General features: G+C 44.2%; 1 protein-coding gene across 7 annotated transcripts in view; it reads left to right on the top strand.

Moving 5' to 3' along the window:
- The window catches only part of LOC143302338 (uncharacterized), a 114,341-nt gene that overhangs the window by 64,516 nt on the left and 27,325 nt on the right, over positions 1 to 22,500 (top strand). For all 7 annotated transcript variants that reach the window (XM_076616962.1, XM_076616963.1, XM_076616964.1 and 4 more), the window contains 9 exons: positions 318 to 375; positions 940 to 1,023; positions 1,761 to 1,828; positions 8,189 to 8,277; positions 14,827 to 14,992; positions 16,217 to 16,432; positions 18,157 to 18,360; positions 20,078 to 20,215; positions 22,353 to 22,441. In XM_076616962.1, coding sequence (XP_076473077.1) covers positions 318 to 375; positions 940 to 1,023; positions 1,761 to 1,828; positions 8,189 to 8,277; positions 14,827 to 14,992; positions 16,217 to 16,432; positions 18,157 to 18,360; positions 20,078 to 20,215; positions 22,353 to 22,441 — 1,112 coding nt within the window. The remainder of the gene's footprint in view (positions 1 to 317; positions 376 to 939; positions 1,024 to 1,760; positions 1,829 to 8,188; positions 8,278 to 14,826; positions 14,993 to 16,216; positions 16,433 to 18,156; positions 18,361 to 20,077; positions 20,216 to 22,352; positions 22,442 to 22,500) is intronic.

Below are 22,500 nucleotides of genomic sequence, written 5' to 3'. Positions count from 1 at the left end.
AGTTGTCATGTCTATACACTTTATTTCTGAACAAGTAACGTTAAAAAAAGACTTGTTTTGCAAGCAATCAGATGCCAGTCATCTGCTCGGTTTAAGCAGATGTGCATGCAGTTTTGTCACCAATGAAAAGGTTGACTATATCCCCATGAAGAAAGTTTAATATCTGGGGGGGAAATAAAGGAGGAAATAATGATTATCTGCCCTGCACACACTGAATGTGAGCTTTCTGTCCTGATGGCCATACAAGGCTATGAGACCTGTAACCTCTGTTGTTTAATGCTCACTGACGTCCTACAATTCCCTGTCACTTGTTGCAGACAGAGGAGCTGGCTGCCAGCAACAACCGCTGCAAGAAACTACAGGAGTCTGTGGATGGTAAGGAACCCAAGGCACTTGGACCTCGCCCATTCTGTTCAGTTTGCTGTCTCACTGTGTTTGGTTACATGCAACAGTTTTATCTATCATATATATCTATTATTATATATATATATATATATATATATTTTTTTTTTTTTTACCCAAAATAAGATTCCCTCCATTTGGAAAATATCATGTTTGTTCCTGTCCCCATGGAAACAAGGAAAGAAAAAAGAAGAAGAAAAAAAAGAAGAAAAAATTAATGAAACTTTGTTTTGAATACAGCATTGTGACAGACGTGGTACATATATTTGTTTGATGTTTTTTTGTTTTTGTTTTGTTTTTTACTTCTTAATTGGTTTTAATAATATTCAGTCCCACCTTTTAGCTTAGAATCTTTTACATACAAATGAGTGTTGATTTTCTGACTATTTTATGGATATAAGTCTAATTCATCAACAATCCTGAGTTTGTTATTGATAATGAAAGACTCTGTTTCCTGTGGTGTGTGTGTGTGTGTGTGTGTGTGTGTGTGTGTGTGTGTGTGTGTGTGTATGTGTGTGTGTGTGTGTGTGTGTGTAGGTTTGACCAGCAGACTGCAGACATTGGAAAACCAACACTCTATCACCAATGAGGAACTGCGCTCTGCCAAGTCAGAGTCTTCTGGTAGGCATGGAAACTGTACAATATTCCGCAGCATTTCGGAAGATGTTTGTATATACTCTGTATGTGTTTGTGTGTGTGTGTGTGTGTGTGTGTGAAATTATTGTTATGACTTTAAATGCTTTAAACACTTCAATTTGTGTGAAAAGGCATCATCCTTTTAGCACATTCTGAAGGACAGTCACTTTAAAGCTAAAGTGTTTTTGCTGTTTTTTCTTTTTTTTTTTTTGGTTTGTTTTTAGAACTGTGTTCTGAACTGCCTGAATTTATTTTTGGAGTGGTGAAAAGGCGTTGTTTGAACATGATTCAGACTGAAGGGGGCTTCACCATCTTGAGAATGAGATGCCAGCCCTTTTTGTGAGAAAGATATTCCCATTGAATCTGTACAAATCAGCAGGTGGTTAGTGTTCATACTGTTATCAGTTCTTCAGATGGGTATGGAAGTTTGATAAGGGGCAATGTGTGGAAGTTTGGAAAGGGGCTTAGCATGGAAGTTTTATTAAGGGCACCATGGAAGTTTGTGAAAGTTTAATAAAGCGCATAGTGTGGAAGTTTGTGGAAATTAAAAAAAAGGGGGGCATAGTGTGGAAGTGTGTGGAAGTTTAATAAAGGGCATAGTTTGGAAGTGTGTGGAATTTTTTAAAATTTTTTTTTTAAAGGGCATAGTGTGGAAGTCTGTAGTATACTGACTGGTCAGCTTGGCTATAAATAAACACAATGTGATTGGCTGTCACTTGCAGACCTTCAGCGACAACTCACTGCCAGCCAGGAGAAGAATACTGAGCTGGTGGACGATCGCAATAAGCTGGTAAGAGTGTTCTCCCTTCTCTCCGGGCTGTCTCATTCGTTCTTTGTTCAGAATGAAAATAGTTACTTCTGATGCATGTGTTTTGTTCTTTTTTTTTCTTTTTTTTTTTATCTCTGTCCTGTCTGTCTTTTTCACTCTTCTGTGTCTTCTTCTGTTTGTGTTTTTTAAATATGTCAGAATGTTAGGTCAACTGCAGTTACATTTTATGTTTTGGAGCTTTCTCTTGTACTTTTATCTGTTTATTAGTGTGTGCGTCTACATGTATATGCGGGTTTGTATGTGTGAGTGTGTGTGTTTGTCTGAGTGTGTTTGTATGTGTCGGTGTATGTGTGTGTATGTGTTTGTCTCAGTAAGTGTGTGTGTTCATAGTGTGTGTATGTTTTATGCATTTTACACTATTCTGCCTTGTCTGATGAAGTGTAAGTGAGAGAGAGAGAGAGTGTGTGTGCGCATGTTGAGTGCATGCCTGCGTGTATGTGTTTGTGAGTGAGCATGCGTGCGTGTACATATGTTGTGAGCGTATGTATGTGTGTGTGTGGACGTGGCATGAAGCAGCGTGTTTAAAACCCTGTGCAATGAACCATTGTCAGATGTCATCAGTCACTTGTCCACCTTCGCACTGTCACACTGGAGCACATGGCATTGACGGTCTGAGTGTTGTTGTCGTTGTAGAAACTGTCGTTGTATGGATGTGTGTATGTTGGTGTGTATCATGAGCACTTCCCTTGCTAACAACATCCCCCCTGCCCCCTCCCCACACACAAAATAAGTGCAGCAATCCTGAATTGTTCTCTGATGAATGGGTAAAACCAGCAAAGTGATAGAAAGTCATAAAAACAAGGACTCACTGTCTAGAACTGAGGAAAGCATAAAGTTCAGGAAATGTTGTTGATGCAGACTGATGTTAACCCCTTGACTGCTGAACGTTGGTGAAATGAGATCAGTGTGCCTTGAGTTTGAAGCACTGTCATTTCTTTGTGTGTACCATACGGTGGTGTCATTGATTTTGCTGATCGAAAGTTGCTCGACGGGCGCAGTAGCAGAGTGGTTAAAGCCTTGGACTTTCAATCTGAGGGTGCTGGTTTCAAATCTCGGTAAAGGCGCCTGGTGGGTGAAGGGTGGAGATTTTTCTGATCTCTCGGGTCAACATTTGTGCAGACCTGCTTGTGCCTAAACCCCCTTTGTGTGTATGCGCAAGCAGAATATCAAATACGCACATTAAAGATCCGGTAATCCATGTCAGCGTTTGGTGGGTTATGGAAACAAGAACATACTCAGCATGCACATGGTCATGTACGTAAAATCCTGCTCGTGTACATGTATACGGATGAAGTGGGAGTTGCAGCCCACGAACAACGAAGAAGAAGAAGAACTTGAAGAAGAAGAAGCTGACTGAAAGTGATACGGTCCCTGGAGGAAGAAGAAAGCCAATTGAAGAATGGTGACTGACATCCCGGGCCGGGTTACATGAGGCGATCTTTGCAGCGCTAAGTCTGCTCAGAGTTAAGACTGTTCTCAAGTATATGGAATTTACGTTGGAGTTAGGAACGTTCTTAACAATAAGCAAACAGCGCTGCTAAGTTTGCTTATGCAGCCCACCCCTGATCTGTGTTTATGTTAGTGAGGGGAGGACAACCGTTCACTGACAAGCTCAATCATCACCAGCAGTCAAGGGGTTAAACAGCTCTAAGTTTTTTTAAAAAGAATTTTATTGAACATATCTTTGCTCTATTGAACATGGGGCATAAAATAAAACGACAGGGAGATCGAAGGCTGCTGCATTTTGTTGTCGGAGAACAAATAAAAAGACGTACACAGGTGATGTGACTTGTAGTGTTAGTAAGTGGAAGAAATGTTCGTCTGAATCCAAGGCTTCCTGACCGCCATCTCTTGGGCATTGTGTTCTACACTGTTGTGTGTTCTGCTGTTGGATGTTGTCAGAGGCCTCGTGTGACCCCCCACTCTCTTAGCCAGCTGTCCAGTTCTTTCAGAACCTTGTGAACGTTTTGCTGAGGATGAAAGTGAGCCTTTGTGGAAGTCGTCTTGTTCATGTGATGAGTGCTGTTTGCCGTTTCCAGGGTAATGAATGAAGCATCTTCCAAGTTAGAATCAAATTTTTTGGGTCCGTGTTTTCATATATCTGTGCACGAGGCTGCAGTTGTTTTGTCAGCTTGTTCGTTCATCAGTTTCTGTGTTTCTCTAGAGCAACATGATGTGTGTGTTTTGCTTGTGTTCCGCTGTGTTTTGGCTAGTATTGATTTAAGATTGTTGACAGCACACTCACTTGTGTGTTTACGATTGCTCTGATTATGGGAGTTTAGAAACTGCTCTCATTTTATGAATCTGTTCATATGTTTGTGTCATAAATTTGGTATCACTTTGTTCATGTGTTCATGTTCATTTGTCTAAAATCACTGTCACTTTGTTTTTGAGTGCAAAAATGACACTTTGGTCATGTTCATGAGTGTAAAGTACCTGTCTGTTCATGTTGTTGAGAGTAAAACCACTGTCACTTTGCTCATGTATCTGTTTAAGTGAGAGTAAAATCGCTGTCACTCTGTTCATGTATCCATGTATGTGAGAGTAAAATCGCTGTCACCGTGCTCATCTATTCATGTAGGCAAGTGTAACATGGCTGTCATTGTGCCCACCTTCATGTAGGCGTGAGTGTGGCTAACCTGTAGTCTGCTGATACACATCACCACCAGGGGGCCCTGGAGACCGACCCAAACTGACCGCCCACTGTGTGTGTGTGTGTGTGGCTGCCATCACTGCCATCTGTCATTATCCCTTTATCCCTCCTGTCTGACTGGTGGAGGCAGCCAGGTCCCACTGCTGCAGGGCTAACCCCTACGTTGCTACATTGTCATTTTATCGAGCATGGAGATTTCAAGAAACACAAAAGGGACGGGTATCTTCGCTGTCTTGCCGTGCATTCAAACTTTGTGTTTCACTAGCAGTGAGGGATGAGAACTTTGTGTTTCACTAGCTGTGAAGGATGAGAACTTTGTGTTTCACTAGCAGTGAGGGATGAGAACTTTGTGTTTCACTAGCTGTGAAGGAGGAGAACTTTGTGTTTCACTAGCAGTGAAGGAGGAGAACTTTGTGTTTCACTAGCTGTGAAGGATGAGAACTTTTGTGTTTCACTAGCTGTGAAGGATGAGAACTTTGTGTTTCACTAGCAGTGAGGGATGAGAACTTTGTGTTTCACTAGCAGTGAGGGATGAGAACTTTGTGTTTCACTAGCAGTGAAGGAGGAGAACTTTGTGTTTCACTAGCTGTGAAGGAGGAGAACTTTGTGTTTCACTAGCTGTGAAGGAGGAGAACTTTGTGTTTCACTAGCTGTGAAGGAGGAGAACTTTGTGTTTCACTAGCTGTGAAGGAGGAGAACTTTGTGTTTCACTAGCACAAGGAGGAGAACAGGAACACTGAGTGCAAAACATAAAAAAAAAGTTTAAAACAGTAATAGACCATGTAAAACACGGAAAGAATTTTTTGAAGTTTCTGTAATTTCTTTCACTTCTCACCAGTAGCTGTTAGTTTCCATTGCACATGCCTTGAGACTGGCAGGAAGAAGAAAACAAAGACGATAGAAACTTTGAACATGATGAGCAGTCCAGACACCCAACAGTCACCATTCAGTGAGGAAGTGGACGAAGGGGATGAGTGGAAATGATTGTATAACAACAGTCACCATTCAGTGAGGAAGTGGACGAAGGGGATGAGTGGAAATGATTGTATAAGAACAGTCACCATTCAGTGAGGAAGTGGACGAAGGGGATGAGTGGAAATGATTGTATAACAACAGTCACCATTCAGTGAGGAAGTGGACGAAGGGGATGAGTGGAAATGATTGTATAACAACAGTCACCATTCAGTGAGGAAGTGGACGAAGGGGATGAGTGGAAATGATTGTATAACAACAGTCACCATTCAGTGAGGAAGTGGACGAAGGGGATGAGTGGAAATGATTGTATAACAACAGTCACCATTCAGTGAGGAAGTGGACGAAGGGGATGAGTGGAAATGATTGTATAACAACAGTCACCATTCAGTGAGGAAGTGGACGAAGGGGATGAGTGGAAATGATTGTATAACAACAGTCACCATTCAGTGAGGAAGTGGACGAAGGGGACGGGTGGAAATGATTGTATAACAACAGTCACCATTCAGTGAGGAAGTGGACGAAGGGGATGAGTGGAAATGATTGTATAACAACAGTCACCATTCAGTGAGGAAGTGGACGAAGGGGATGAGTGGAAATGATTGCATAACAACAGTCACCATTCAGTGAGGAAGTGGACGAAGGGGATGAGTGGAAATGATTGCATAACAACAGTCACCATTCAGTGAGGAAGTGGACGAAGGGGATGAGTGGAAATGATTGTATAACAACAGTCACCATTCAGTGAAGAAGTGGACGAAGGGGATGAGTGGAAATGATTGTATAACAACAGTCACCATTCAGTGAGGAAGTGGACGAAGGGGATGAGTGGAAATGATTGTATAACAACAGTCACCATTCAGTGAGGAAGTGGACGAAGGGGATGAGTGGAAATGATTGTATAACAACAGTCACCATTCAGTGAGGAAGTGGACGAAGGGGATGAGTGGAAATGATTGTATAACAACAGTCACCATTCAGTGAGGAAGTGGACGAAGGGGATGAGTGGAAATGATTGTATAACAACAGTCACCATTCAGTGAGGAAGTGGACGAAGGGGACGAGTGGAAATGATTGTATAACAACAGTCACCATTCAGTGAAGAAGTGGACGAAGGGGATGAGTGGAAATGATTGTATAACAACAGTCACCATTCAGTGAGGAAGTGGACGAAGGGGATGAGTGGAAATGATTGTATAACAACAGTCACCATTCAGTGAGGAAGTGGACGAAGGGGATGAGTGGAAATGATTGTATAACACAGAGTGTGGTGGGTGCAACAGCTGAGGGGTTAAAGCAATGCACTTTCAGCCTGACGGTCCTGGGTTTGGTCTTGACATCGGTGCCTGGTGGGTTAATAAAGGGTGGGGATTGTTCTCATCTCCCAGCTCAGCATATCGGCAGATCTGCTGGTGCTTTAATCCTCTTCATGCACAGCCACGAAAACGGTGTATGGCTGCTTACATGGCTTGTTAAAAAAAGTTCACTTTCAGGTAAAGGTAAACATGGAAGTTAAATAAAGCTTAAGGCAGCAGATGGAAAGAAGAACGGACATAGTGAGACAGTAAAAGTAAAGCTGCTGGTCAGGACATTGCCTGTCACCACCAGTCAGATGTGTGACCCTGTGTTGTGCATTGGCAGAGAGTGAGCGGCATACGGCTGTCTTCATGGGGGCTGATTGGTTGAATGGCTCATGTTTTATGTGACTGATTGATCAACTCATTGTGTGGCTTGTGTGGTCTTGGTCTCTCATCCCCCCATCGTTGATCATCCATGGTTGCTGTGTGTGTTTTGCTAGCCTTGCAGTAGATGCTTTGTTTTGTTTTCGTTTTTGATCGTAATCATCTAATTTAGTCCTGGTTGAAAGTGGAGGCTTGTGCGGTATGTTTATCAGGCAATGCCAGGGTGTATTTGCTTTTTACAGATTTTCATCAAAAATTTATTTCTTCATTGACAGATACAAACGTGGATGTGGACTCTAAATGTGCACACACTCACATGCACGCACATGCATGATCCCGTGTGGAAAAACGTTAAACTAAAGAAAAAGAAGACACATGATTACATGCACACACACACAGAAAACATGTGTCTGCTATCACTCAAAGTCATTGAATCAAAGAATCAACACACAAAGAATTGGCACACTTTTCCCTTTCTGATTGCTTGTATTGATCCACATACCCACACACTCAAGAAAAATCTGTTGTCACAGAGAACAACAATCTACCTTTTTAAAAAAAAATTGAAATATCTACCTTTGAAGAAAACTATATAAAAATAAATCAAATAATATATATATATATATATATATATATATATATATATATAACGCACTCAAAAACCACCCACCAACTTCATCATGTGAGTGAAGTGATAAACGGTACCCTACAAGCCTCCCGTTTCAGTGCATATCCTCATTCTCACATTAGAGGCTCATCTGACGGCACAGCGCATTGCCCCCATTCATTAGCTGTTTCCTGCAGTGGTCATTGTGTGTGTCTGTGGAGTGTGCGTGTGTGTGTGTGTGAATGTGGGCAGCTTGTGTGTGTGGAGTGTGGCGTGTGTGTGTGTGTGTGGAGTGTGGTGTGTGTGTGTGTGACTGTGGAGTGTGAGAGAGTGTGTGCGTGTGTCTGTGTGAGTGTGTGGGCCACTCCTGTGCAAGCCTGACTGAACGCCACCTTGACGCTCTGCAGGAGCAACAAGTAGCGGAACTGATGAAAAACTCAGGCGATAGTTCTAACCAGCTCTCTGCCTTGAACCTCCAACTGGCTGACAAGACTAGGTTAGTTGTGGGGAACTGCCTGGACTGTATATGCCTGCCTGCCTGCGTGTGTGTGTGTGTGTGCTTCAATGCCTGTCTAACTTGCATTACCTTTTGTTGTTGTTTTTTTCAACTTACACACCTGGTTTTGTTGTTGTTGTTGTGGTGGTGGTGGTGGTGGTGGTTTTTGTTGCTGCCTTGGTGTATCTGCACTTTTAATCTGTTTGTTTACTTTTACACGGTCTCACACTTTGTTTAATCTGGTATGGAAGCATGTTTTGTCAAGTGGCTTTGGTTATTGTTTTTTTTTTTCATTTATCTGTCTTTTAATTTCTAATAATTGTTTTTGAATAATATGCATGTGTGTGTATTCCTCCCAGAACTACTGAGCCGAATGCTGTATTCACTTGCATGGTGTTTGTGTTATGTTTTTGTGTAGTGAAAAATGTAGGTTGTTTTTCTTTCCAACATGGGTGTTTTGTTGGGTTTTTTTGTTGTGGTGGTTACTGGTTTTGTTTAGCTTTGGATAGCTTTTGTTTTTAAGTTTGGGTGTGGTTTGTTTGCTTGGAACTAATTAACTTTTTATTTCTTTTTTTAGTTGCAATCAGGGTTAATATTGACACACACTCTGGTTGATATGGCCAAGGGGGATAACCAGGACAGGACACTGGGAGACGAATGCTCATCTTACTTTCCATACCCTCCTCCACACACCACACACACACACACTCTCTCTCTCATGCACCCTGTCCCCATTCCCTACACATAAACACTCCCTTCACACACACACACATCATGCACCCTGCCCCCCTTCCTTACACATAAACTCTCCCTTCACACACACACACATCATGCACCCTGCACCCCTTCCTTACACATAAACTCTCCCTTCACACACACACACACATCATGCACCCTGCCCCCCTTCCTTACACATAAACTCTCCCTTCACACACACATCATGCACCCTGCACCCCTTCCTTACACATAAACTCTCCCTTCACACATACACACACATCATGCACCCTGCCCCCTTCCTTACACATAAACTCTCCCTTCACACATACACACACATCATGCACCCTGCCCCCCTTCCTTACACATAAACTCTCCCTTCACACACACACACACACATCATGCACCCTGCCCCCCTTCCTTACACATAAACTCTCCCTTCACACACACACACACATCATGCACCCTGCACCCCTTCCTTACACATAAACTCTCCCTTCACACACACACACACATCATGCACCCTGCCCCCCTTCCTTACACATAAACTCTCCCTTCACACACACACACATCATGCACCCTGCCCCCCTTCCTTACACATAAACTCTCCCTTCACACACACACACACACACACACACACACACTCTCTCTCTCTCTCCCTCTCTCTCTCATGCAACCTGCCCCCCTCCCCTACACTTAAACACTCCCTTCACACACACACACACACACACACTCTCTCTCTCTCTCTCTCTCTCTCTCCCCCATGCACCCTGCCCCCCTCCCCTACACATAAACACTCCCTTCACACACACACACACACACACACACACACTCACTCTTTCTCTCCCCCATGCACCCTGCCCCCCTCCCCTACACATAAACACTCCCTTCACACAAACACACACACACACACACACACACACACACACTCTCACTCTTTCTCTCTCTCATGCACCCTGCCCCCCTCCCCTACACATAAACACTCCCTTCACACACACACACACACACACACACACTCTCTCTCTCTCTCTCTCTCTCTCTCTCTCTCTTGCCCATGCAACCTGCCCCCCTCCCCTACACATAAACACTCCCTTCACACACACACACACACACACTCTCTCTCTCTCTCTCTCTCTCTCTCTCTCTCTTGCCCATGCAACCTGCCCCCCTCCCCTACACATAAACACTCCCTTCACACACACACACACACACACACTCTCTCTCTCTCTCTCTCTCTCTCTCTCCCATGCACCCTGCCCCCCTCCCCTACACATAAACACTCCCTTCACACACACACACACACACACACACACACACACACACTCTCTCTCTCTCTCTCTCTCTCTCTCTCCCATGCACCCTGCCCCCCTCCCCTACACATAAACACTCCCTTCACACACACACACACACTCTCTCTCTCTCTCTCTCTCTCTCTCTCTCCCATGCACCCTGCCCCCCTCCCCTACACATAAACACTCCCTTCACACACACACACACATACTCTCTCTCTCTCTCTCTCTCTCTCTCTTGACAGATACAGGTACAGTCACACATCAACTGGAAAGTTTTCGGCAGTGTATTGTGTCCTTGGGGGAAAGGCACTTTGCTCTGATTCTCCTCGCTCCATCCAGGAGGAAATGGGAGCCTGACTTTGGCTGGAGAGGGTCAGAGTGCCAGAAGGAGAGGATTGGGCCCCGCCTTCCTGTGCCAAGCCCTAGACACAGTGGATATGAATTCACTGCCGTCATGGCCATAAAAGGCAGTGGGAACTTTAACCCCCTTTTTTCCCCATCCATACAGAGATACAAGTTTCCAAATGATGGCTATACAGTTTGGACTGTAAGACATAGAATTTAAAAATACGTTGGCTGGAAGGCCATTTCGGTCACCAGGTCATTTCCTTATAAAGCTTGAGATTGTTCTTTGAAGCAGCATTATTGTCTCTGATGAAATGGAGACAGTCTCAGAAATCCTAGCCTTTGAAGTGAGCTTGACGAAGGAGAATGATTAAGATGATTTAGTTCAGAGGTTTACTCGTTTCTGGGGCTTCTGTGACTTGGATCTTTGTGGTGGGATCTCTGCCCCTGCTCATTTCTGTAAACCTGTGCATGGTAAAGAGACTGCTGCCTTTCTCACCTGTTTTGCCGTCGCATGAAGGTTGAATGCGGTTAAGCTTTTCTCTTTGCTTGTAAACGCTGTGTTACTGATATATTTGTTTTAAATTACCCTGTTTATATTGGTCCACTTGCTGTTTCTTTATTCTTTCTTTCTTTCTCCTGGTTTTGTGTTTGTATGATCTGTTTCAAAATTCAGTTTTAATGTCAAATGGTTTGCTTTGGCTTCTGTTGAACTTGACAGTGTTTTGTACACATTTACTGTTTGTTGTGTAAATGGAATTGGTGAGTAAGCTGTAGATTCTGATTGGATTGTTTCTTTGTGGTTTATCTCATTGTGCTGGTTTACTTTTTTATGTCTCTGTGTGTGTGTGGTATGGTGTGGCTTTCATCAGCATTCTTGTCTTGAAAATGAAGTGAGACACACATTGATTGGAGACTATGTTGATGAAAGTGAGAATATGATGTTGGTGGTGGTCGTCAAAAAAATGATGATGATGATCTAAAGATACAGAAGGATGATAGTCAATGAAAGAGGATGATAGTCAAAAGAAAGAGGAGGAAACTGATGATGATGATGATGATAATCAAAATATAGAGTGTGTAAGGAGAAAGATGATCAACAGAAAGAATAAGATGATCAACAGGGAGAGGAGAAAGATGCTATCAATAGAAAGAGAAGGAGAAAGATGATGTCAACAGAAAGAGGAGAAAGATGCTATCAATAGAAAGAATCAGATGATCAACAGGAAGAGAAGGAAGAAGATGATCAACAGAAAGAGGAGAAAGATGGTGATCAACAGAAAGAGGATGATGGCGATGATGGTCAGCAGAAATAATAGAAAGATGATCAACAGAAAGAGGAGGAGGAGGATCAAAAGAAAGAGGATGTTGAAGAAGGAAGCCAGGTGGTGGAGTTACATTGGCTTGTAAACACTGAGGTGACTGCGCTTCACACTCTGGAACTAACAAGACAAGGGGGTCAGCAGCAGAGTTACCAAAGGACAGTTGTTCAGTACTGTTCATGTATTTTTGTTGTTTTTTGATGGACGCTTAAGAGTTTGCGGTTAAGTTACGATGTTGCTTGCCACCACGGTAAAGCTGGCCAACCTTCTACAATAGATACTGTAGACATGCATAGCTTTGAATTCTTGTCCTGTCTAGATACAGAATGTAGCTGCATGAATAGCAGGGGGGAAGGTTGTAGATGTGACAGCCTGCTCCTAGAAATGAGTGGGTGAAGAAAAGGAAGGACTATTTTCTTTCTGCTTTAGAGAATGAAAATATGAGGATTTAATTATCATAAAAAAAGTATCCACACAAAGTATGTATGTCTATTTTTCTTTCTTGTAAGAAATAAAGATTTCAGAGTTAGGTAAAGGATATGTCCTTGTGATGTGTGTTTTTCAATATTTTGTTTACTTTCTCAGCTGTTTGTGTGTGCAGTTTATATGTTTGGTGATTTCCTAAGAGCCACACTTTATGGTTCTTTTTTTTTTTTTTTTTTTTTAATTGTTTCAGTGAAGAAATTTTCCTACTGTAAGGATGTTTTGTGTTTGTGCACATTAGTGCTAGTGACTTCCAGTGTTGTGGGTGGTTTCTGTGAAAATAGATTAGTGCCAGAAATTATGTTCAGTTGAGATGATTTCAGTTAGTGCAGACACTGCCTTAAAACATTGAGGATTCCTCTTCAAGGTAAATCTTGGTGATAATTTGTTTGCATTAGAGCAGACATTTTCCCATAAAAAGTGTGAATGGTTTATTTTAGAGCAGATTGGTGCATATGACTGGTTTGTTCATAGATACTTGATACCAAGTGAACAGTTCAAATGGGTACGTTATTCAGTAATTCAAAATTTAACGGTGGAATAGGAGTGACAGGACAGATGTATGTGTGAACATGTCAAACTATCATGGGTTAAAGAGTTAAATGATTTGAAATGAACCAGTGTGAAAGAAACCGGTTACCTGCAGATTTGAGGTTCTGTTGTTTTGTTTAAAAAAAAAAGAATTCTTCTTTACATTATTTTCTTTTTTAATTTAATTATACCTTTTTATGATTATAGTTAAATGAGTGCTGTTTATTTTTTAATTTCTTTAAGTGGAATCAGTTTGGTGATATGTATATGTAGTTGTTGATTTTTTGTGATAGACAATTTTGTGATGTTCTGTTGTTGTCTTTTCTGTCCTTGTCAACACACATTGACCAAGGACTCCAGTTTGCCCGGCGTTCTGCAAAGATCTTTCTTCTGTCTGTCCCTTTCCACTGTCCAACTTGGTCGTATTTAACCCTTTGACTGCTGAAACTTGGTGACCTGAGATCAGTGTATTGGAGCCTGAAGTGCAGTTATTACTTTTTGTGTACCTTTCAATGGTGTAACTGATTTTACTTCAACATAAACATTGCAATCCCAAGAGGATGAAATCCAGATGGAGGAAGGCGACTGAAAATCTGACCTGTAATCTCTGTCATGTCTCCGTGAGGTGACAGCACTTTCGCTGACAAGCATGCTCAACAGCAGCAGTTAAGGAGTTAATGTGTCTGGTTGTTGTTGTTGTTGTTTTTTTGGGGGGGGGGGGGGGGTTGTGGAGTGGGGGGTTGGGGGGGGGGTATCTGTACCAGTCTGGTCTTTCTTTTCTTCTCTTGATTTCTTCTCCTCTCTTCTTCTTCTTCTCTTCTGTTCTCTTCTTCTCCTCTTCTTCTTCTTTTCTTCTCTTCTGTTCTCCTCTTCTTCTTCTTCTCTTCTCTTCTCTTCTTCTTCTCTTCTCTTCTTCTCTTCTCTTCTCTTCTTCTTCTTCTTCTCTTTTCTTCTCTTCTTTTTCCTGTTCTCTTCTTCTTCTTCTTCTCTTCTCTTCTCTTCTTCTTCTCTTCTCTTCTTCTTCTCTTCTTCTCTTCTTCTTCTTCTTCTCTTCACCCCCTTCCCGACCACTTTGTCTTCCTCGTCTTTTGAGATGTTTGTGTTTGCCTGTCGACAGTTTCTGTCATGTACCCTCAATGTATGATAACAACAACAATGATAACAATATTGATAATAGTAATAATAACAATAACAACAACAATGGTAATGATAACAATAATTGTATATTTAGCGCTGAATCTTGTGCAGAGACAAATCAAAGCACTTACACACCTGTCTTTTCATGTGCATGTGTAACTCTTGAATTCAGAAAGATGAAAGACAAACTGTGTAAATACATGTGAAATGGAATTTATAGAAAATGTAGACTGGGAAGAGGTAGGGGAGTGTGTGGATCTTGGAGTGCTGTCATGATCTCTTCAATTAAAAAAAAAAAAAAAAAAAAAAAAAAATCCTTCCCCTATGTCTATGTCATGTTTCTGTTGGTCACAGTGTGTGTGTGTGTGAGAGAGAGAGAGAGAGGGAGTGTGTGTGTGAGTGAGTGCGTGAGTGTGTGTGTGTGTGTGTGTGTGTGCGCGCGCATTACTGCTTTTCCGCCTCTCTCTCATTTTTCCTCTGTACACTTCAGAAGGTTGTGTTCTGTGTGGATTCACAGAATTAAGGGAGAAGAAGATGACGATTAAAAGGGTTGTTAACATAAAGCTTCTGACTGTACGTTCAGTGTGTTTGTTAGGTGGTGTTTGTTAATGCGAAAAGCTGGGGCAGCTTGGGAAAAGAAGAAGACGAAGAAGAATAGGGCTGTGTAGATTAAAAGTTCAGACTTTCTTTACAGTCAGTGTTTTACCTTGGTGTTGGTCTTGCAGAAAGCTCGAGGAGCTACAAAGCGACTTGTTGAGCTCTTCTCAGCAAACAGCAAGGCTTAGGGAGTCGCTGGAGGAGCAGCTGCGTGTACAGACGAGAGAGAAGGAGGAGCTTGTACATACATGGGAGGATCAACTGAACGCCGCCCACAGCCAACTGGAGGACATGGTCAGTGGAGGGACGCGGTCAGGGACACGGTTAGGTGTGGGGGTCAGATCAAACCAGATTAAAAAAATTTTTTTTTTTTTAAATGCTTTTTATTCTTGATTCTTATACAGCGCCCATCCTGCATATATGGGAGGGTCGACTGAATTCCACACACATTTGGAGGATATGGTCAGTTGGGGGGAGAGGGAGGGGGGGTGCAATGTCAATGATTCTGTTATATCAGAACAGGGTACTGTATTCTATTGTATGACTTTTTTGTCTAAACAAGTTTTTCTGCATAAAATTCAGGTTTCTCTCCCCAGGGAGAGTGTGTCGCTATAGTGAGAGCACCAACTTTTTTGTTCCTGCACTGCATGTATATTTGTATCCCTATCAAAGTGGATTTTTCTGCGTAATTTTGCCAGCGACAGCCCTTTTGTTGGATGTGGGTTCTTTTACTTGCAGTAAGTGTATGCTACACACAGGACATTGCTGTGCAGTCTCTCCAAAATGACTACCGAATGACTAGTGGGATTTGATCCTGTGTGCTCACATGTATTTGTGTGATCATGTGCATGTACTTGAACTTACTTATATATGCGTGTATAAAAGATTTTTTTTTTTTAATCCCGCTCTATTTTTGTTTTCCTATGATGATTCCTGATTCATGTTTGTACCCTTGATGTACTCTACCCCCAACACCACATCCCTATATTCCTTGTGACCCTCATGCGCCTGGTAATAAAGACATTCTGTTCCATTGTATTCTATTTTCCTCTTTTCCATTCCGTTCTGTTCTATCCTATTCTACTCCATTCTATTCTTCTTCTTCTTCATCTTCGGCGTTTGTGGGCTTCAACTCCCACGTTCACTCGTATATACGCGAGTGGGCTTTTTACGTGTATGACCGTTTTTACCCCGCCATGTAGGCAGCCATGCTCCACTTTCGGGGGTGTGCATGCTGGGTATGTTCTTGTTTCCATAACCCACTGAACGCTGACATGGATTACAGGATCTTTAACGTGCGTATTATGCTTGCGTATACACACGAAGGGGGTTCAGGCACTGGCAGGTCTGCACATATGTTGACCTGGGAGATTGTAAAAATCTCCACCCTTTACCCACCAGGCGCCGCCACCGTGATTCGAACCCGGGACCCTCAGATCGAAAGTCCAACGCTTTAACCATTCGGCTATGGCGCCCGTCTCCATTCTATTCTATTCTGTTCTGTTCTATTCTTTGCAGCAAGTAGAGTTAGAGAAGGCGCGCAGCAGGCTGGCCAAGGCGACAGAGGACGCGGAGAGGGAGGTGAGGGAGGAGAGGGGGCGGAGGGAGGTGGAGGTGGAGCAGCTGAGGGAGAGGGCGGCCGCCCAACAGCAGGAGGCAGACAGGCAGCAGGCACAGGCACAGGAGCACAGGGACCGGCTGGACAGGGTGTCACTGGAGCTGGAGACCCTGAAGGTGGGTGGGTGGGTGTCGGGGGGAGGCCAGGTGTTGAAAGAGTGGGTGTGTGAGATGGGTGGGTGTGTGGGGAGAGGGGTGGTTGGGGGGGTGGGGGTGTTGAAAGAGTGGGTGTGTGAGGTGTGTGTGTGGTGGGGGAGGTGTTGAAAGAGTGGATGTGTGAGGTGAGTGTGTGTGTGGGGGGAGGAGGGTGTTGAAAGAGTGAGTGTGTGAGATGGGTGGATGTGTGGGGAGAGGGGTGGTTTGGGGGGGGGGGTGTTGAAAGAGTGGGTGTGTGAGGTGTGTGTGTGGGGGGGAGGGTGTTGAAAGAGTGGATGTGTGAGGTGGGTTGGTCAGTGGGTGGGTGGGTAGGATGGCGGGGTGTTAAACATTTTTGTGTTCAGTGTTCTCTCTCTCTCTCTCTCTCTCTCTCTCTCTCTCTCTCTCTCACACACACACACACACACACACACAGAGGTGAACTGAAAAAAAACACAGTTGTTTTGAAAGCAGTATATATGCATGCACACACATACACACTCGCGCTCTTTCTTACCACCCTCCTCTATCTCTCACAACACATAAAGGGTTGAATTGAAAACTCTCTCTCTCTCTTTGTCTCTCTCTCTCTCTCTCACACACACACATACACACACACACACACACACACACACACACACACACACACACACACACATATGATACTGATAAAGGCAGCATCATACAGATTAACAGTTTTATACTGTCCAAGCAGGGTTAGGTGACTGTAAATTATGTACATACGAAAATGAGTGATCCTTTCCATACATACACGTACACATGAGGAAGATGCGTTGAAAACATGCAAGGAGATACAAGAATTTGCCTAAAAAAAAGTATTGAAATAAAGGAAGAAAAAAAGATTCTTCCTGGACTTATCAATATTCGGCTTGTCATTATATCATCATCCTTATCACCATCATTATCCCAGGCTGTATACAGTCCTGTGTTTCCCATCACAGTTTGAGGAGAAGGCAGAGAAGGATGAAGAATGCTAAAAATTATTATCGTCATTTATCACTGATACCATTATCACTATCAACATCATTATCCAAGACTGTACATGCCTGTGTTTCCCATCACAGTTTGAGGAGGATGAAAAATGCTTAGCATTATTATCATTACAATCTGTCTTTCTAAAAGGTGCAATAACCGAGTGGTTGAAGCACTGGACTTTCAATCTGAGGGTCCCAGGTTCGAATTTCAGTTATGGCGCCAGCAGGATAATGGGTGTAGATTTTTTCAGTCTCCCAGGTGCAAACCTGCTAGTGCCTGAACCCCCTTCGTGTATTTTCACACACAGAAGATCAAATACGCATGTTAAAAATCCTGTAATCCATGCCAGCGTTTGGTGGGTTATGGAAACAAGAACATACCCAGCATGCACACCCCCTAAAATGGAGTATGGCTGCCCACACGGTGGGGTAAATAAACAAAATGGTCATACATGTAAAATGTTACGCGTCAGCATGTGTTATATTTGTGTGTGATTGAAACCTGATTGAATGTCCCAGGAAACGAATGATGAGCACCAAATGGAAGCTGTCAGTCGGCTCTACCCAGGCAGGCAGCCTGCTGTGCAAATGTCTCCCTGTTTGTGATACGCTCAGAGCTTGGTGTTTTACCGAGAACAAGCGCTATTTAAGTGTCCGTATCATCATCATCATTAACCCAGGCTGTGCGTACCCGTGTTTCCCTGTCAACAGTTTGAGAAGGAGAAGGCGGAGAAGGTGGCCCGGCGGGTGGAGGAGGAGCACCAGGTGACGAGGACGGAGCTGGCCCGGGTGGAGGGGGAGGTGGGGCGGCTGACGGAGGGGAGGCAGCAGTTGGACCAGCGGTGCTCACACCTCCAGGAACAGCTGGAGGACCTGCAGGCAGAGAAGGAGCAACTCGTCCTTGCCAAGCAGGAGGTGAGCTGCTGTTGTTGGTTTTGTATTGGGGTGGGGGGTGGGGTGGGGGGAGGGGGTTGTGGGTTGTGTGTGTGTGTATGTGTGCATGCTGAAGATTTACATTGATTCTGGTGTATGGACTATCCTGTGACTTATCTGTTGTCTGTGTATATGTAGTTGTTTTTTCCTTGCGTGTGCTTTAAAAAAAAAGAAATAAGGAAGAGGGTAGACGCAGGTCGCATGTGCAGCATTCACATGGCACACTGTAAAAGAACCCACGGCAACAAAAGGCATTTTCCTCTGGTGGCGAAATTCTGTAGAAGAAATCCACTGTGATAGGTACACAAAAATGTTGGGATGGACTCAAAGCCTGACTGGGTTGCTGAGTTATGCTGCTGGTCAGGCAGATGTGGTGTTTTGCACATGGATTTACAGCTTCGTCTTTTGTGAAGGACGGTGACTCTCAAACGAGGAGGCAAGATTGCACTGGCTCTTAGTGCTGCAGCCTTGGGGACTGTCCTAAGAACCTCTCGGCCGAGAGAGTGGGGATATAACTTGGGCAAGACACTCTCCACTATAATCAAATTCTAGCCCAGATAGTCAGGACTGCAGTTGAGTTACCTCCTCCGCTGTTCTGATGGTCACAGTCGGACATGAGTGACTGTCATACACACATCATTACGTGGATTTGTCTTAACGCATTGACACCACGACTGTGACTGTCATACATACATCATTATGTGGATTTGTCCTAACGCATTGACACCACGACTGTGACTGTCATACATACATCATTACATGGATTTGTCTTAACACATTGACACCACGACTGTGACTGTCATACACACATCATTACATGGATTTGTCCAAATGCAATGACACCACGACTGTGACTGTCGTGCACACATCATTACATGGATTTGTCCTAACGCATTGACACCTTCTTGAGAAACTGGAACTCAGGAGGGGGTGTGGGGGTGGGGGGGTTGGGGGTGGTGACATGGCTGTGGTGTGTGTGACAGGTGGAGAGGCAGTGTGAGGAGGGGGGTTTGGGGGGGTGTTGGTGGTGGTGACATGGCTGTGGTGTGTGTGACAGGTGGAGAGGCAGTGTGAGGAGGGTGTGTGTGTGTGTGTGGGGGGGGGGGGGGGTGTTGATGGTAGTGACATGGCTGTGGTGTGTGTGACAGGTGGAGAGGCAGCGTGAGGAGGGGGGCGTGGGGGTGTTGGTGGTAGTGACATGGCTGTGGTGTGTGTGACAGGTGGAGAGGCAGCGTGAGGAGGGGGGGGTGGGGGTGTTGGTGGTGGTGACATGGCTGTGGTGTGTGTGACAGGTGGAGAGGCAGCGTGAAGAGGGAGGGGGTTGGGGGGGTGTTGGTGGTGGTGACATGGCTGTGGTGTGTGTGACAGGTGGAGAGGCAGCATGAGGAGAGGGGGCGTGTGTGTGTGTGTGGGGGTGTTGGTGGTGGTGACATGGCTGTGGTGTGTGTGACAGGTGGAGAGGCAGCATGAGGAGAGGGGGCGTGTGTGTGTGTGTGGGGGTGTTGGTGGTGGTGACATGGCTGTGGTGTGTGTGACAGGTGGAGAGGCAGTGTGAGGAGGGTGTGTGTGTGTGTGTGGGGGGGGGTGTTGATGGTAGTGACATGGCTGTGGTGTGTGTGACAGGTGGAGAGGCAGCATGAGGAGGGGTGTGTGGGGGTGTGTGTTGGTGGTGGTGACATGCCTGTGGTGTGTGTGACAGGTGGAGAGGCAGCGTGAGGAGGTGAGGGGGGACAGGGAGAGGGTGGCGGCAGACAGAGACCGGGTGCAGGAACAGTGGGTCACCCTGCAGGCTGAGATGCAGAAACGGGACATCCAGCTGGAGGAGATGCAGAAAGAGGTGAGTGAGGGGGTGGGGTGGGGTGTGAGTGGGGGGCCTGGGGGGTCCTTCTTTGCTGACATCAGTACTGGCTTTGTTGTCATTGTCCGTGTTGGCTTTGTCTTCATTGTTCTTATTCATTGTCTGTGTTGGCTTTGTCTTCATTGTTCTTATTCATTGTCTGTGTTGGCTTTGTCTTCATTGTTCTTATTCATTGTCCGTGTTGGCTTTGTTGTCATTGTTCTTATTCATTGTCTGTGTTGGCTTTGTCTTCGCTGTTCTTATCCATTGTCTGTGTTGGCTTTGTCTTCATTGTTCTTATTCATTGTCTGTGTTGGCTTTGTTTACTTGTTTGTTCAATATACTATACGTACTGTTTCATTTTATGTTAATGTTTCAAACAAACCTGGGGTAAGCTGTCAAGGCTGTGACCAGCGCGTTGGGTCTGTGTATTGGTCAGGCATTTCCTCCTTTTCCTTTCTTTTTTTTTTCTTTTTCTTTTTCTTTCTTTTTTTAAGCAGATTCAGTTTGGTGTTTATGGATCAGCCCACACACTCTGACATCTCCTTGAAACTGAAACTTTGTCATTGTTGTTGTCTGGGAGTCATGTGTTTTTGTCCTTCTTACCAAGCATTTGTGCTACTTTCTTTGTTGTTTGATCATTCTGTCTCTTTCTCTCTCTCTCTCTCTCTCTCTCTCTCTCTCTCTCTCTCTCTCTCCCTTTGCCTTACTATATTATCTGAACTATTGTTTTCCATCGGTTGCATTGTTGCCACCATCCACGTCATTTTCATGATCATGTTTATTGTCATGATAGTTGCCAATTTTTGGTTATCTTCTTCATCGTCACTATGGTTGCCATCTTATTATTTTTGTTGTGTATTGTGTGTCCTTGTTTTTGTTTGCCTGTTTGTTGGTGCCCTCAGAATTTGGGACGTTTTGTTTTCTGTTTTTCAATGATAATGATTGATGATGGGGGTGAAGAAGATTCTGCTATGGGGGGCCCAGTAGGTTTGGGACTACCTGACAAGGCTGAACTCTCAGAATGTATTCTGTTGTCAGACAGGCTGAGAGATACAGACACATGCAGTGTTGGTCGGGAAATTCAAGCAACACACCCCAAGACACACCCGTGAAGAGGATGATCCTCGACTGTGTAGTCCCAGTCTTCACATTTTAGCCCATATCAAGACAAGACAAGAGACAGGACAAGATCTTTATTATTGATGGTAATAGATAAGCAAGTAACATGTTTTTTTTACATCCAGCCCTCGCCCTAAAGAGGGAATAAAGCTAAAGAAGCGAAACTGAGCAAAAAAAAAAGAAAAGAAATCAAAACACAATCAAAACACACCATTATTTCACTGTTCACAGCCATTCCACACAAAAAAAGAAGAAAAGGAAAGAAAAAAATCATGAAACACACACACACACACAAAATTTAAAAAAAAAAAGAAAAAAGTTCTTCTGTCGCAATCAAACACCAGACAAAACGAGCCATGTGTTGAAAAAAATAACCTACGTCTGATGGGGCTTGAACCCACGTCCTCACAGTTATCTGTCTGCTTACCGCTTTGCCACGGTAACTGGGTTTTGTTCAGTTTTTGTTTGTGAAGAAAGAGAAACACCCGTAGGTGCTGGGGAGGACCCAGAGAAGCACTGTCTCCACCCACCCTTGGAACAATCCTGCACCACCCTTGGAGGCCTGCGCTGTGTTCATGATGGATGCAGACACGCACAGGACACTCCATTAAGAATTCAAGGGACATAACTGCTCCCGAACAGAGGCAAAAGAGACCACAGGATGCAACTCACGACAGCCTTAAAAGAAGTATCCCCATGGGTGTACCAGCCAGTATTTCATGACTGCAGAACCCACCCTCCAGCTGCTGAGCACACCCCACAGACCAAACCGCCCATGCCCGCTGACAGATGAAAACAGTGCCACTCCAGACACAGCCATACGGTCTTATGTGCCCTCAAGAGAGAATCCCAAGTTGTAGTCTTTCCCACTGTTTTGTTCAGTTTTTGTTTATGCATATATGCATATGTTTGAGGCACTGTTGTTAGCATAAGATGTCACATCATCTGTCAGCTGTTGGATACAGTGTGACATGAACTGCATGGCCAGGACTGATGATCTCCCCTTGTCTGGCAGATGGATCGCCTGCGACGGCAGACGGAGGAGAAGCAGGAGGAGATAATGCAGAGGTCGCAGACGGAAGCTGACATGCTGACTGAGGAACTGTGAGTATTGACATTGGTTGGACTGTGGTTTTTTGTGGCCTCAGTTGCACGGGAGTCCA

This window comes from Babylonia areolata, chromosome 29 (assembly GCF_041734735.1).
Source record: "Babylonia areolata isolate BAREFJ2019XMU chromosome 29, ASM4173473v1, whole genome shotgun sequence".
NCBI classification, from domain to species: Eukaryota; Metazoa; Mollusca; class Gastropoda; order Neogastropoda; family Buccinidae; genus Babylonia; species Babylonia areolata.
This window is presented reverse-complemented; position numbering and strand designations above follow the sequence as displayed.